The 14,372-nt window shown below is 39.0% G+C and overlaps 1 protein-coding gene across 8 annotated transcripts in view; it reads left to right on the top strand.

The window, feature by feature from the left end:
- The window catches only part of EYA4 (EYA transcriptional coactivator and phosphatase 4), a 579,250-nt gene that overhangs the window by 113,712 nt on the left and 451,166 nt on the right, over window positions 1–14,372 (top strand). For all 8 annotated transcript variants that reach the window (XM_075339874.1, XM_075339873.1, XM_075339870.1 and 5 more), the window contains exon 2: window positions 1,976–2,070. In XM_075339874.1, the coding sequence (XP_075195989.1) occupies window positions 2,038–2,070 (33 nt within the window). In that variant the 5' untranslated portion in view covers window positions 1,976–2,037. The remainder of the gene's footprint in view (window positions 1–1,975; window positions 2,071–14,372) is intronic.

Genomic DNA, 14,372 nt, shown 5'->3' with positions numbered 1-14,372 from the left:
TCCACAGCACCAACTTAATGCACATTAGCAAACAGACTGGCAATGCCTGAATAGCCAGGCTCTGTCATACATGGACTGTGTGCTTTCTCCATCAGATACCTTGTGCCCCATTCTCTTGGACTTCAGGCTCAGTAAATATTACCAATGGTAAGAACTAGCACAGTTTGTAATATGCTTACATTGGCTTTACATAGTCTGCTATGTTCACTGTTCTGCTGCCGTCAGTTCTGATGGTCCGCACTGAGCTAGCCCTTTGCTCCCTTTCCATCATATTATCTATAATGCACTGCTGTGGACATGGTTGACGATGTTGGATCTAAACTGCAGGACATTCCTTTGCCTGATCTACCATATTTTTGTACCATGTGGCTTTTGTCACTGCTATTGCCACTGCAAAGCCAGGTCATACAGATCCTGACGGCATACTGTGCTTTATAGTGTAATACTGTACTGTTGCTGAACGGGTAATAGATGCTGACATTACACTGCCAGACATCTTTTTAACAGCCCCGTCTCATTTTTCTTCCATGTAGCTTCTGCAGTGCCACTGCACAGCCAGGCTGGCCACAAAATCCTTGCTACATGCTTTATTCTAAATTACTATTAGGGATGATCGAATACCTCAAATATTAGGCTTCGCGAATATCCGATGAATAGGTCGCCGCTATCCGAATATTCGATGCTCAATTTAAGTCTATGGGAAGCCCGAATAGTTCCGAATAGTTGTTACTCAGGTTTCCCTTAAACGTACATTGCGCATCAAATATTCGCGAATAGTCGAATAGCGGCGACTTATTCGGAAAATATTCGTGAAGCCGAATATTTGAGGTAATCGTTTATCCCTAATTACTATACTTTTCTGCTGCTGCAGTTGCTGGCCTATTCTGTCAGACATCTCCTTGGCTGGGCCATCAAATTTTATCCTCCTGGATACCGACATACATCTCCAGCGCTTGTCCAGTGTGTTGTATAATTATACTGAATATCACCATCTTCACTATCCACAAACATGAAATCGTTCCAAAAATACTTTTTTACTGGCTTTTGACAAGTAAAATTCTTGAATTTGACTTTCAAAACATTCACTCCTCTCTAATATACACACAAATAATAGAATTTTTTACTACCATATCACATGTTAAAATTAAGCTTTTGGGTTGAAAAATATGATTTACAGTATATAACAGGACTTAACAACAGAGTATCCTGTAACTTTATTTGAACAGATTGGCTCAATTTAGAGGGAAAATACAAACCGACCTACAATAGTCCAACAAAATAGTTACTGACCCCTAATGTGCTCAATTGTCCTGAAGCAAATAACAAAAAAAAAAATCAAATTCAGGTGAGCCACATCTTTGGGGAAAATCAAAATGAATTGCATTTACCTTAAATTGATTTTCTCATCTCTATGCAATAACTATAAGGAATATCATGTGCAATGTGTACCAATGTCCTCTTAAGTATCATGCTTAATAATTATAATAATAATAAAATTATTAACAATATTATTAATAATAATAATAAATATAAGTTGGTCATCATAATTGTCTAACCTTTAATCCTTTACTTTTATTACTTGCATGCTGAATGTTGACTGTTCTGCTATAAATGACCACTGCTTTTATGTCCTGTTATTCAAAGTGTTTTATGGTGAAGTAATAAGTCGTCAAAGTAATGTACATATTCTCAATGGAAATGTGCCATATCAGAGATGAAGATCTATCTGTTTGTTTTATTTTTTTCTGAAAAAAAAAGATTTAGACAAGCTGTGGTGTATGGCAAATTTTGGTGAAATTGCTTTGATAAATTGGGGCCTTAATGTTTAATTCCTTCAATGACAAGGAAGCTTGGCTGCTTTCTAAATGATGAAAACATACCAGATACTTATCTTTGGTCTCCCTGTGAATTTATGCTGCGCCATTCATAAAACAAACACTGGGTAAAATTAATTCTTTGTCCTCTTCTATTGCAGGAATTACATTTTGTTTACAAGGTGAGATCACTTAAAAATTTGGACCTTATAGAGAAACCTTAATGGACGACGCTCAAGACTTGAATGAGCAATCTGTAAGTACCGATCGACAAATGCTACTACATGTTTCAGTGCTGTTCATTGGTAATTCTTGACATCAGCCCCAAATTTTATTTCTCTTTGTGCTTATTTTTTGGAATCCATATTGAATAATTTTTAGGCACTATTATTTATGCATTCGATTGAAAATGTTTAGTAATTTATACCACTATAATATATTGAATCTTTCATTTTTCTAGAGATCCAGTAATGCTATAATATTATGAGAGCCGTAAAAGCACCAGTAATGTTTTATTCACTTACTTCAAGGATAAGAAGAAACTGACCGCAAAGCAGCTGGTATACCGGTAATCTTTATTCCAAATTCAAAGGTGCAGGATACAATCGGGCGGGAGGAGACCTGGATGCGGCCCCTCGCATTGTGTCCGCAGCGAGGGGCCGCATCCAGGTCTCCTCCCGCCCGATTGTATCCTGCACCTTTGAATTTGGAATAAAGATTACCGGTATACCAGCTGCTTTGCGGTCAGTTTCTTCTTATCCTTGGAATATTGGAACTTTCCCTTCCTTCTGACCTGAACGCTGATCCGGGAGTCGCATGTACAGCTGGAGCCCTAGTCCTCAGTACTGGACATAGAGGGGCACGGCTCATGTAGAGCACAAAATACGCCAATGCTATGTTCTTCTTTAAATTTGCACTGTATTTATAAAATATCCAAAGATGAGCATCTGAAATATATTCTCCATAGAAATTAAGTTAATAAAAGGAAACCTGTCAGGTGCAACATGCACCCAGAACCACAAACAGTTCTGGGTGCATATTACTAATACCTGCCTAACTGTCCCAGCATCTAGCACCATACATAAAGAGATCTTTAGAAAAAGTATTTGTAAACATTCTTCATTATATGCTAATGATACCATGGACTGGTCACAGGGGTGTTGGCTCCCTTGGCTAGTCAGCCCCCTTCGCATGTAAGCATGCCCATGTAGGTGTACTAACAAGCTAATGAACGCGCAGCATCAGAGGCATGGTTATGCTAACCTCTGTTGCCATCGCATCCGATGGATGCTGGATTTCGGGTCAGTGCCCATGATCCCCAGCACTTCCAGTCATGTGCACTATGAAGCCGGGTGTACGCGTCCCGGCTTTAAACTGGTGAAGTGTTCATGACTGGAAGTGCTGGGGACCTCTAATCATGCGCTCTGACCCTATGCCCAGCACTCTGAGGTGGTGCAATGGACCCAAGTACGCACATCACTGTTAATGATGACGCTGGGCAGTGGGTATTGAATAGCATGTTAGCACGTCCCTGTGGGCGTGCTAGCATGTTAAGAGAGTGGAATTAGCACAGGAACTAACGGTAAGTGGTAATCCAGCACCCGTAGTCCAGTTTTCAGTGAAAATTAAGACATCCTTTATTCACAAAACATGTTAAAAACATACATGTTTAAATTCAGAACTGTTTAACATGTTTTGTGAATAATGGATGTCTTAATTTTCACTGAAGACTGGACTATGGGAGCTGGATTACCACTTACTCTTATTTAGACTGACTTCTGCAGGGGTGGACCACCCCTTTTCTTCATTCGTTCACCCTAGGTGGTTTGGATCACATGGCTATGGTAGGCTGAAATTTACTCCTTTTCACTTGGAATTTACAGGAACTAACGCCATTGCGACTAATCCCTGTGCTCATTAGCATATCATAAAGGATCTTTAGAATTATTTTTCTAGAGATCTATCTATGCTAGTGTATACAGGGACAGTTCGGCAGGGATTCGCAGAACTGCTTGTGGCTCTGTGTGCATATCGCACCTGACACGTTCCCTTTAAGAAATATTTTTCAACAAATATCTAAATTAATTTGTGGCATCAGGTACCTAAATAACTAGTAGGAAAACATATTAAAATATTTTTTGTATATAAATTCATTAAACCATTCCTGTTTTGGTCTTTTTCCAGCCTCCTTCATAAAAAAAAATCACAGAAGAATATATCTAGTATTAAGTAGCAGCATATGAAAGAGCTGGTTTGCCAAATATTATTTTATTGGGCATCTTGTCTTGGTTCCAGCCATAGCAAAGACATTAATATTTTCCCGCAGAAAGCGTCTTATTACATGGACTCCCAAACTCCAAATTCTCAAGGCCTTGAGTTCCTTAGTGCTAATGGAACATGCAAAGTGCAAAATATAGCCCATGAATTTTTAGGTTTTACTAGTTTCCAAACATTATAAGAACAATGTATCTGCTGCATTTTGGAAATTAATTTCCATTTTTCTTCTACAAAACTGTATAAAATATGTCACATAAGGTTCTCTCAGGTGGTTTCTGGAAGCTCTAATAGGATGATCATCTTCTAGGCTGATTACAACTATTATCACAACTGATATGCAGTTTTGTTGCTGCTATACTATGTGATTCCAGTTTTACTAGTAACATGATAACAGAACGAAAGATATGAACAAAATGAGCTTATACCCTGCTGTATGATGTAAGTAAAAAGTAATAGTACTATCAATACCATGGGGTACTTAGTGCAAGCTATTTTTTATCGATAAAAGTGTCTACTATGTACTCTATTAATATCTACTAGAACTTTTTACTTGATTTTTAATAGCAGGGTATATGGTCATTTTGTTTCTGTGTGTTAAATGCCCACAGTGTGAACATGCTTCTATATGTTGCATGTACAGTGCATAAAAAAATTGAGTACATCCCTTACATTTTTGTAAAGATTTTATCATAACTTTTCATGGGACAACACTGAAGATCTGACACTGATATATATATATATATCAATATAATTTGGCCAGTGTACAGCTTGTATAACAGTGTAAATTTGATGTGCACTCTAAATAACTCGATACAAAGCCATTAATGCCAAAACCGCTGACAAAAAAGTGAGTACACCCCTAAGTGAAAATGGCAAGTTTGTGTCCAATTAGTCATTTTCCCTCACCTATGTTGTGACTAATTAGTTTTCCAAAGTCTCAGGTGTTAATGGAGAGCAGGTGTGTCAAATTTGGTGTTATCGCTCACACACTCTCTCATACTGGTCACTGTAAATTCAACATGGCATCTCAGGGCAAAGAAGAATTGTTGCTCTACATAACGATGGCCTAGGCTAGAAAAAGATTGCCAACACCCTGAAACTGAGCTGAAGCATGGTGGCCAAGACAACAGAGTGGTTTAACAAGACAGGTTCCACTCAGAACAGACCTCGCCATGGTTGACCAAAGAATGTGAGTGCACGTTCTCAGCATCATAATCAGAGTTTGTCTTTTTAAAATAGACATATGAGTGCTGCCAGCATTGCTGCAGATGTTAAAGGGGTGGGGGGGGGGGGGGTGTCAGCCTGTTAGTGCTCAGATCATATGCCGTATATTGAATCAAATTGGTCTACATGGGTGTCATCCCAGAAGGAAACCTCTTCTAAAAATGATGCACAAGAAAGCCCAAAAATAGTTTGATGAAGACAAGCAGACAAAGGACATGGATTACTGGAGCCATGTCCTGTGGTCTGGTGAGACCAAGATAAACTTATTTGGTTCAGATGATGTCGGCATGTGTGGCAGTAACCAGGTGAGGAGTGCAAAGATAAGGGTATCTTTGAAAGATAATAAAATAATTGTTCAGCTCACGACTCAATGTGTTGCTCAGCAGCTCCTAGTCCAATGCTCGGATCCAATGGTTTGGCATTCACGGTGCAAATTCAATCCAAGGAAGAGGGGGAGGGGAGTAAAAAATCCAGCACCGAAGTAACAAAATTCCTATTTATTCCAACAATTAAAACATGGATACATGTGCAGTAATGCCTTACGCGTTTCGAAGAGACAAAAAAAGCTCCTTATTCACGCGTAAGGCATAACTGCACATGTATCCATGTTTTAATTCTTGGAATAAATAGGAATTTTTTTACTTCGGTGCTGGATTTTTCCTCCCCTCCCCCTCTTCCGTGGATTGATCTTTGAAAGATACTGAGAATGTCATGGTTTGGGTCTGCATTTGTACTACCAACTGTGGGGAGCTTCAGATCATTGGGGGAACTATAAATGCCAATATGTACTGTGAATACTGAAGAAGAGCATAATCCCTTCTCTTCAAAAACTGGTCCACAGGGCAATTTTCCAACATGATAACAACCTCAAACACAGCTGCAAGACAACCACTGCCTTGCCAAAGAAATCTAGGGTAAAGTTGGTGGACTGGTCAAGCATGTCTCCAGATTTAAACCCCATTGCGCATCTGTGGGGCATATTCAAAAGGAAGGTGCAAGTTCTCTAACTTTTACCAGCTCTGTGATGTCATCATGGAGGAGTGTAAAAGAATTCCAGAGGCGCCTGTGAAGTTCTAGTGAACTCCGTGACCAAGAAAGTTAAGGTGGCCACACAAGGTGTTGACACTTTGGGCACAATTTGGCCATTTTCTCTTAAGGGTGTACTCACATTTCTTGCCAGTGGTTTAGACATTAAAGACTGTGTGTTCAGTTATTTAGAGAGTACACCAAATTTACACTGTTATACAAGCTGGACATTGATAACTTTACATTGTATCAAAGTTTTATACCTTCAGTGGTGTCCCATTAAAAGATATAATAAAATATTTACAAAAATGTGTACTTACTTTTGTGGTATACTGTATACCAACTTATACCATGGCCAATTCCTTTTGTTTTGCATAATAAATGTATTTTTTTAGCAGCATGATTGTGAAAAAAATTACGAATACTCATTTGCCAATGTAACCTGTGCCTTTACTATAAACTAATACACTATATTATTGTTTGAGTTGCATCTTTTTTTTCTAGGGTTTATTTTCTTGGGATTAACCAGGAGCAATTTCTGTAGATTGTATGTTCTGTATATCATTTGGATTTCAATTACCCAAACATCGCCCCTTTAAGTTTTGTCCTATTATAATACAAGATTAAGATTTGGTAAATCCCTACTTTCAGCCCATGATGGCTTGACAGGTTGTTGTAGTTTCCTGGTGTAATTTCATCCTGTGAATCTCTTGTACTGAGAGCTGTGTTTTTTGTTTGTTATGGTGTTAAGAAAGCATGAAACAATGGGCTAAACAGATGGCACTAAAATATTTGGTTTAGTTTATAAAGACGTATACATCATCCGAAGAGGGATTATTTTCTCCTTCATTGAATAATTCAAAAGCTTTTAACCCACTTTACTGGTAGCATTGAAATTACAATTTAACCCCTACTACAAGAGCGATTATGCTGAATGTAGCTTGAAAGTTAAAATAACTTGATATTCATTTTTTATTATTAATTTTATTTGTAGTCACCAAAATAATTAAGACAATGTGACTTTTTTTGATTTTTCATTTTGTTTTTCCTCAATGAGAACCTAAGTGCGGGCTTTCCTTGAGGAAATTTAAGTAGTGTATGTGAGTTACAGTATTCACAGAAAATGCAACATGGAAAAAAGCTATGCAAATCAATTCTTCTCCAGAACGTTTTTTCATATTAGCCAAATCAGACATCCACGAATCTAAAAAAAAATTAAATTAAAGGATTTCCATCCCGTAATAGTTATGCCATTGAAGAAGGTGGGTTTGCTGTACACCGGTTATATTATGTACTCTGTGTGTTATATTAAGCACTGATTGCATATGTTAATGTGTTATGCTACGAGCTAAGTGCAGGTTTCAGATACACTAGAGTGGGACTGTTACCAAAGGGGCCACCTAGTGGTTGGACTGAGATAGAAGATGTGGCCTCGTGCTAGGGTCAGTCAGGGAAACCTGATGTAACCTCAAGAGGTGCGGAATCTATGGCTCACCTCAGTGGACTTAGAAAGTGATCCGGCTACAGAGCTGCTGGGACCCATAATTAGATGAAGGTCAGTAGAGTCAGGGCCCAGGGGATGGAAATATATACCCCCGAGATTAAGGATGAGATTTAAGATAGCGGAGGGGAACAGGTTAGGAGATAGTACCCCACATTGAGAGGAAGGAAGCAAAGGAAGGCCATGTCTGTAATAACGGTGTTTAGGCTAAAGTGAACTTTCAGATTGGCCAAGTGAGCACTGGTGTTGTGTGTGTTACTGTCTACGACGATTAACACCAGGGAAACACTGGTGGCTTAGAGGTCCATTCTAAGTTATTGCTGGAAGTTCATTGTTCTTTTCAATTTTAATTATGTATATATGCCCCATAATCATTCCCCATAGCAAAAAGTGGGCTAAACGATTTTGTCATGCATTCATGCATTAGGTTAAAGAAATTGATAAAATATTATATGGAATCCCACACAAATATATGGATTCCAAATCATCTTTGTTAATGATTCTCATAGATGTGCAAGGTTCAGTAAAATCTAGATTTTCCTTTGTTGCTGTGGAAGCAGAGATAAAGGTCTAATATTGATGTAAGAAGACAATTCTTTCCTTGAACAAATTATCAGACTGTTGCTTTTGGATGTTAAGTGTTTACCAGAATATGCAGATTACATGATCCAACAGCCAGTTCAACCATTCCAGAATTTTTCTTTAACATCAGGAAATGTTAGGATTTTTAATACATTTGTATGTATTTAAACTTGACCTTTTTATCGTCTAATATCTAACAAAATCAATTTAATATTATCGGGGATACAACCTTTGAGACCTGTATGAATTCTGGGGCAGAGGGGCATCAGCGTTTATGTAGTATCAGTTGTGCAAAAACTGCAGCACCACTTCATTGAAGTAAATAGGGATGAGCAGGGCAAAAAAAATTATAAAATACTCAAAACTATTTTACACATTGCTAATAAGAAAGCGGCCTCAATTAATTCAGGCATGGCCGCAGTAGCTTCTCCATAAAGCCTTGCAGCTATCACATCACATGGTCTTGCGTACCAATCAGAGGAGACTATCAAAAAGAATATAAAAGGTTTTTGCAAGGAAAGCAGTGACCATATTAGAGTTTCACTACCTACACATAAAAAATAATAATTACAGATAGGAAATATATAGACCTAATTCTGATGTACAACTGCAATGCTGAAAAATATTGAAAATGGGAGTGGTGATCTGTCTGTGACTAATAATATAAAGACTTAAGTGATAGGAAGGTGCTGGACCTGCAGAGTCACTCTGTGTGACTGTGAAGTGAGTGATAATAACACCATTTTTTTACTCTTGAAATATAGCAACAAGGAAGGCATTTTAATAGCCCTTTATCTTAATTTTCAAGTTATTGAACTCAAAAGGGGTTCAATATATTACTAGAAGACATCAGAGTGTTACACATGCCTTTTCTAGACAATTAGAGGACTTCCAGTATTGAGATTTACATAGATTTTTTTGGAGAAAATTTAGCACAGCTGACAAATTTGAATTTCAAAAGATTCCCTCATCTGTAGTGGCCAATCGTTGATTGTATTGGAATGATCACATAGCCTCTAAAAGAGGCAAAAATATATGAATTATTTTAAATGGAAATACAGAGCATTTTGTAGTAGGAAATTGTCATACAGAGAAATATGGCTGCTGGCTTAATGTTAACAATGATACATTTGAGCAAAAACAGCATGTAAAAAATGATGAAAGCGGCACTCACCACTGGTACATTAAAAAACAGCACTTTATTGTGGTCATATGATGATCATGAGTAGAGGAGACAAAAAGAGGTACGTGACATCTGTTTTGGGTAAACTATGCTTTTTCTACTTCTTCTGAGCTAGAAAAAGTGTAGATTATGCAACACATCTGTCACTTCCTCATCACTTTTTTTTGTCTCCTCTCCGCAAGATACGACCACATTTAAGTGCTGTCTTTTTCCCACATAGTAATAGTGGTGAGTGCCACTTTTAGCAGTTTTTTTCATACTATTTTTGCTCAAATATTGCTTTGCTTTATCTTAAAGGAAACCTATCAGGTCCTGTATGCACCCAGAACCAAGAGCGGTTCTGGGTGCATACTGCTAATTCCTGCCTAGCAGTCCCAGCCTATAGTAGAATACATAAAGGTATATTTGGAAAAAGTATTTCTAAAGATTCTTTATGATATGCTAATGAGGCCAGCGACTAGTCGCATGGGCGTTAGCTCCCCTGCTAATTGGACCCCTTATCATGGTAGCACGCCCCTGTGAGTGTGCTAGCATGCTAATGAATGCACAGCATCAGAGGCATGGTTTCTCTCACCTATGCTCACTTATTTGAGAAACGTATGCACTGTAATTAATAGGTAATTGTTCTGCCCTATCCTTTCTCCTTCCCACATCTCCTTCCCTATCCCCTTGTTTCCCCAAATAAAATACCTTTTCCTTCATTTTTCCCCCCCATCTTTCCTCCCCACTCAAAGGTATTGTTAATCTTTGTGCTTAGTTCAAATGTTATGCTATATGTATTAGCATAATTTTTCTTCAAAAATTCTCATGAATGTTGTTCTATTCTTTGCTTTACCTAGAGTTTAATACAAATTATTGAAACACATACTAAAAGGGCTGATTATCAAGGGAACTAATGCCCTTGCCACTAGTCCCTGGCCTCATTAGCATATCATAAAGGATCTTTGGAAATACTTTTTTCTAAAGATCCTTTTATCTATGCTACTATTGAATGGGACTGTTAGGCAGGGATTAGCAATATGTACCCAGAATCTCTCTTGGTTTGGGTGCATACAGGACTGACAGGTTCCCTTTAAGTTTAGCACCACTATATCTAGTAATCCGCTATGTATGTTTGCTTAAAAGCATCTCTGGAGGGTGTGCTAGCAGTGCTAGCTAATCTGCCTTATTTTTTTCATGTTTAATGATGATAAATACCCATGTCTTTGTAAGTGTATAGCTTAGGTATATTGCATGTCATTTCTAGAAGGTTGTATATCGGAAGGAATAGCTGGGAAGCAGACCTCCATGTCTAGACTGCGACAGATTTGGCTTACAGCCCAGAAAATCTAGACTTTAGTTATGAGAGCAAACGTGTAATTAGAAAAGACTATTTATCAACATACGTTTACTCATACATTGTCAGCTATGTCTATATTTCCATATCCAATTTGATTATTCCTTATATTTAATTAGCCCCTAAGGTTTTCCTTTTATTGTTTAATTATTTATTTCCCAAGGTCTGTTTCCTTCCTTTCCTGCCGTCTCCCAAGTTCCTCAGATATACTCGCTGGAACAGGAATTTGTCCCCCATTCAGCTTTCCACTTTCAGTACGCCAGATGTTGGAAGCGAGTTTTACAATACAGCGCAGAATAAGCCACACATCTGAATGGAGTGGATAAGTGGCGGTTTCATATTCATTTAATGCAATAATAAGTCACTGTTATAAAATGTTTTGGTTCATTTGGGAAAAGGGTTAAGTGTAGGATCCAAATGATGCTTAACACTTGTGCACCCTGCCACAAATTAATGGAACATAATTAGTACCTTTTTATGTATCCCAGATGGATTGCCGAGAGGCTTTAAGTAACTGACTGTGATGAACATTGGACGCTTCATATAACCGGTCACTGTTTTCAATTTTTGTTTAATGTGGCAGTATAGCACTTTATGATGCACACGTGTATCTCGAAGCTTCCTGTGGCTCTGCCTCTGTGCTGCAGATGAAAAACACAAATGTGCAATTATAATGACTTACATAAAAAATCCCATTAAAATGGAGCAAAACTTTTAAAGCTTCTTCGCAGAATAATAAATAATTTGCTAAAGAGATGGCAGATTTAACATAATAATAATAATAATAATAATAATAATTTTACTGAGCATTCCAAAATAACACATTACTGTTATTGCTTCCCCTGGAAATAACATATGATCATGGGATGTCTCACCATCTAATGAGCCCATAATTGGCACATGAATACTCCAAATATATGTATAAGGTGTTTTGGATTCACAAAAAGACAGAAGAGCCTGGATGGATACATATTTACATAGCCATTCCCCATGCATGTGCTTAAACTAAAGAAATCAAGCGCATATTTCCTTTACAATTAAATAGCATGCCATTTACTGGATATTTGGTAGACTTCCATTGATGGTATGTGTTCTGACCTCCTCCTGATTAGAGATGAGTGAACCTTTGAAATTTTGGGTCACTGGCAGCAGACAAACTGACCTTTCACTTTTCCGAACTTTGCCTGAGTAGGTTCTGAAACAGTGATTGGCAGTTTGAGTCTCACATACAACCAGCCATACACAAATCACTTCCGGGGAGGATGGGTGGGCTTTTTCAAACTTTTTCTTTTGTTGTTGCACATTACATCTGATCATGCTGTTGTTACCCCCAGTGCGAGTCATTGAAACACCGCAAGCAGCTCACACTGGGCTGAGCACAAAGTGTACCCGAGCACAGCATTGCTCATGCAACTTAAGTTTGCATATAAAACATTCGAACTCCGAACCCGAGCCCCGTTTTTTTAAGTTGGTGTTCGTTTCGAAAAACAAAACAAAGGTTCACTTATCTCAACTCCTGATGTATACCTCCAATAGAAGAAAAAGACAAAGTTTCAGAAGAATCTTACCTATATTTCATTTACCGGACCTCCTTATCTTACAGATATAGATTCTGATTCAATTATTTTATAACCAAGGAAATATATAGTGATAGGAGTCAATATGTAGAAAACCAACAAGAAAAAACTCCTAAAAGGTACTTTATTCTAATCAATTATTAAAAGCTATGAGTATAAAAACAGTGCTTATACATAATCATTACAATAATACGTTTTAAGTGGGTGTGGAAGAGAGTGGTAGATCCGATTAGTGGGGATAGTGCTGTTTGTTTTACTATTCTCAGGGTAGGGGCAACAATAGTAGTTGTACTTCTTGCTCCAATACACTTGAATAAGGAGATTGGGGGATGAAATATCTATCCCTCCCTTTCACCTACCTACCAGCGGAGGTGCACCATAAATTATTGGGTACCCCCCGCTCCACGTCGTCTCTCCCTAATATCTCCCTGCAACTAACCAGTTACGCACGGGAGACCCACCACCAGAAAGGATAGTCGTGCAAATAGTCACAAAGAGTAATTCAGGCATATATAGGTATATTATAGCCACTCATAGATATTATATAGATCTCAGACCAAAAAAAAACCTTTTTTTTTGTTATATATATATATGGATGTCACACTATGAAGAAAAAGACATGGATCGCACATCCCAAAAATACATTGATCTAAAAGCCGCTAGGCAAAATATTAAATAGAACATGAGGTTCTTTTGTTACCATTCTGATCAGATTGTATTAAGCCCACTGCCACGTCACGGCAAACCTCTTGAGTGGGTCCCTAACCTGACCTTTTTGTGTGGCACCGTGCACCGACCACCGCCGTAGCGACAAAGCGCCAGCAGGGCGGGCGACCTGGCGCCTCACAGCACCCATGCTGCAAGGCAAAGCCCCCAAGGCTCCAGGTCGCGCCGCCCCACCGACACCACACCACCACAACAGCAGCCACCACACAGCACCAGCACACAGTGAGAGGAGCTGTGCACTCACCTCCCACTGGCTCCCATATGTGAACTGGGAGCAAAAAGAAGGCTGACCCCTCTTGCAGTTTCCTGCTGATTAAAATCACCTGTGCCAAATGGGGAGAGTGCAGATCCAAGCAAAAAAAAAAAAAAAAAAGAGGGGGATAGAATGTTGTATAACACACTATGAAGAAAAAGACATGGATCGCACATCCCAAAAATACATTGATCTAAAAGCCGCTAGGCAAAATATTAAATAGAACATGAGGTTCTTTTGTTACCATTCTGATCAGATTGTATTAAGCCCACTGCCACGTCACGGCAAACCTCTTGAGTGGGTCCCTAACCTGACCTTTTTGTGTGGCACCGTGCACCGACCACCGCCGTAGCGACAAAGCGCCAGCAGGGCGGGCGACCTGGCGCCTCACAGCACCCATGCTGCAAGGCAAAGCCCCCAAGGCTCCAGGTCGCGCCGCCCCACCGACACCACACCACCACAACAGCAGCCACCACACAGCACCAGCACACAGTGAGAGGAGCTGTGCACTCACCTCCCACTGGCTCCCATATGTGAACTGGGAGCAAAAAGAAGGCTGACCCCTCTTGCAGTTTCCTGCTGATATATATGGATGTAAATCCCAGCAGGGAATAACTTATCTGCCGAGATCATCCAGTACTCTATCCCGACGCATTTCCCCCCTATATTTTTCTAGGGGTTCATCAGGGGAATGATCCGAGGTAGATCTCTTATAACTTTATAACTGACGGTCAAGAAGACAGTGTGGAATCAGCCGCCCATAATAGGGTTACTCATTCGATGCGTAATGATGGCTGCTTTCAAAGTTCTGCATGTCCCATAGTGTCGACTATCATATACTGCCAGTATATGATAGTCGACACTATGGTTTTT

Source organism: Anomaloglossus baeobatrachus, chromosome 3 (assembly GCF_048569485.1).
Source record: "Anomaloglossus baeobatrachus isolate aAnoBae1 chromosome 3, aAnoBae1.hap1, whole genome shotgun sequence".
In the NCBI taxonomy this organism is placed as follows: Eukaryota; Metazoa; Chordata; class Amphibia; order Anura; family Aromobatidae; genus Anomaloglossus; species Anomaloglossus baeobatrachus.
Note: the sequence above shows the minus strand (reverse complement) of the source record. Positions and strands in the feature narration are given on the sequence as shown.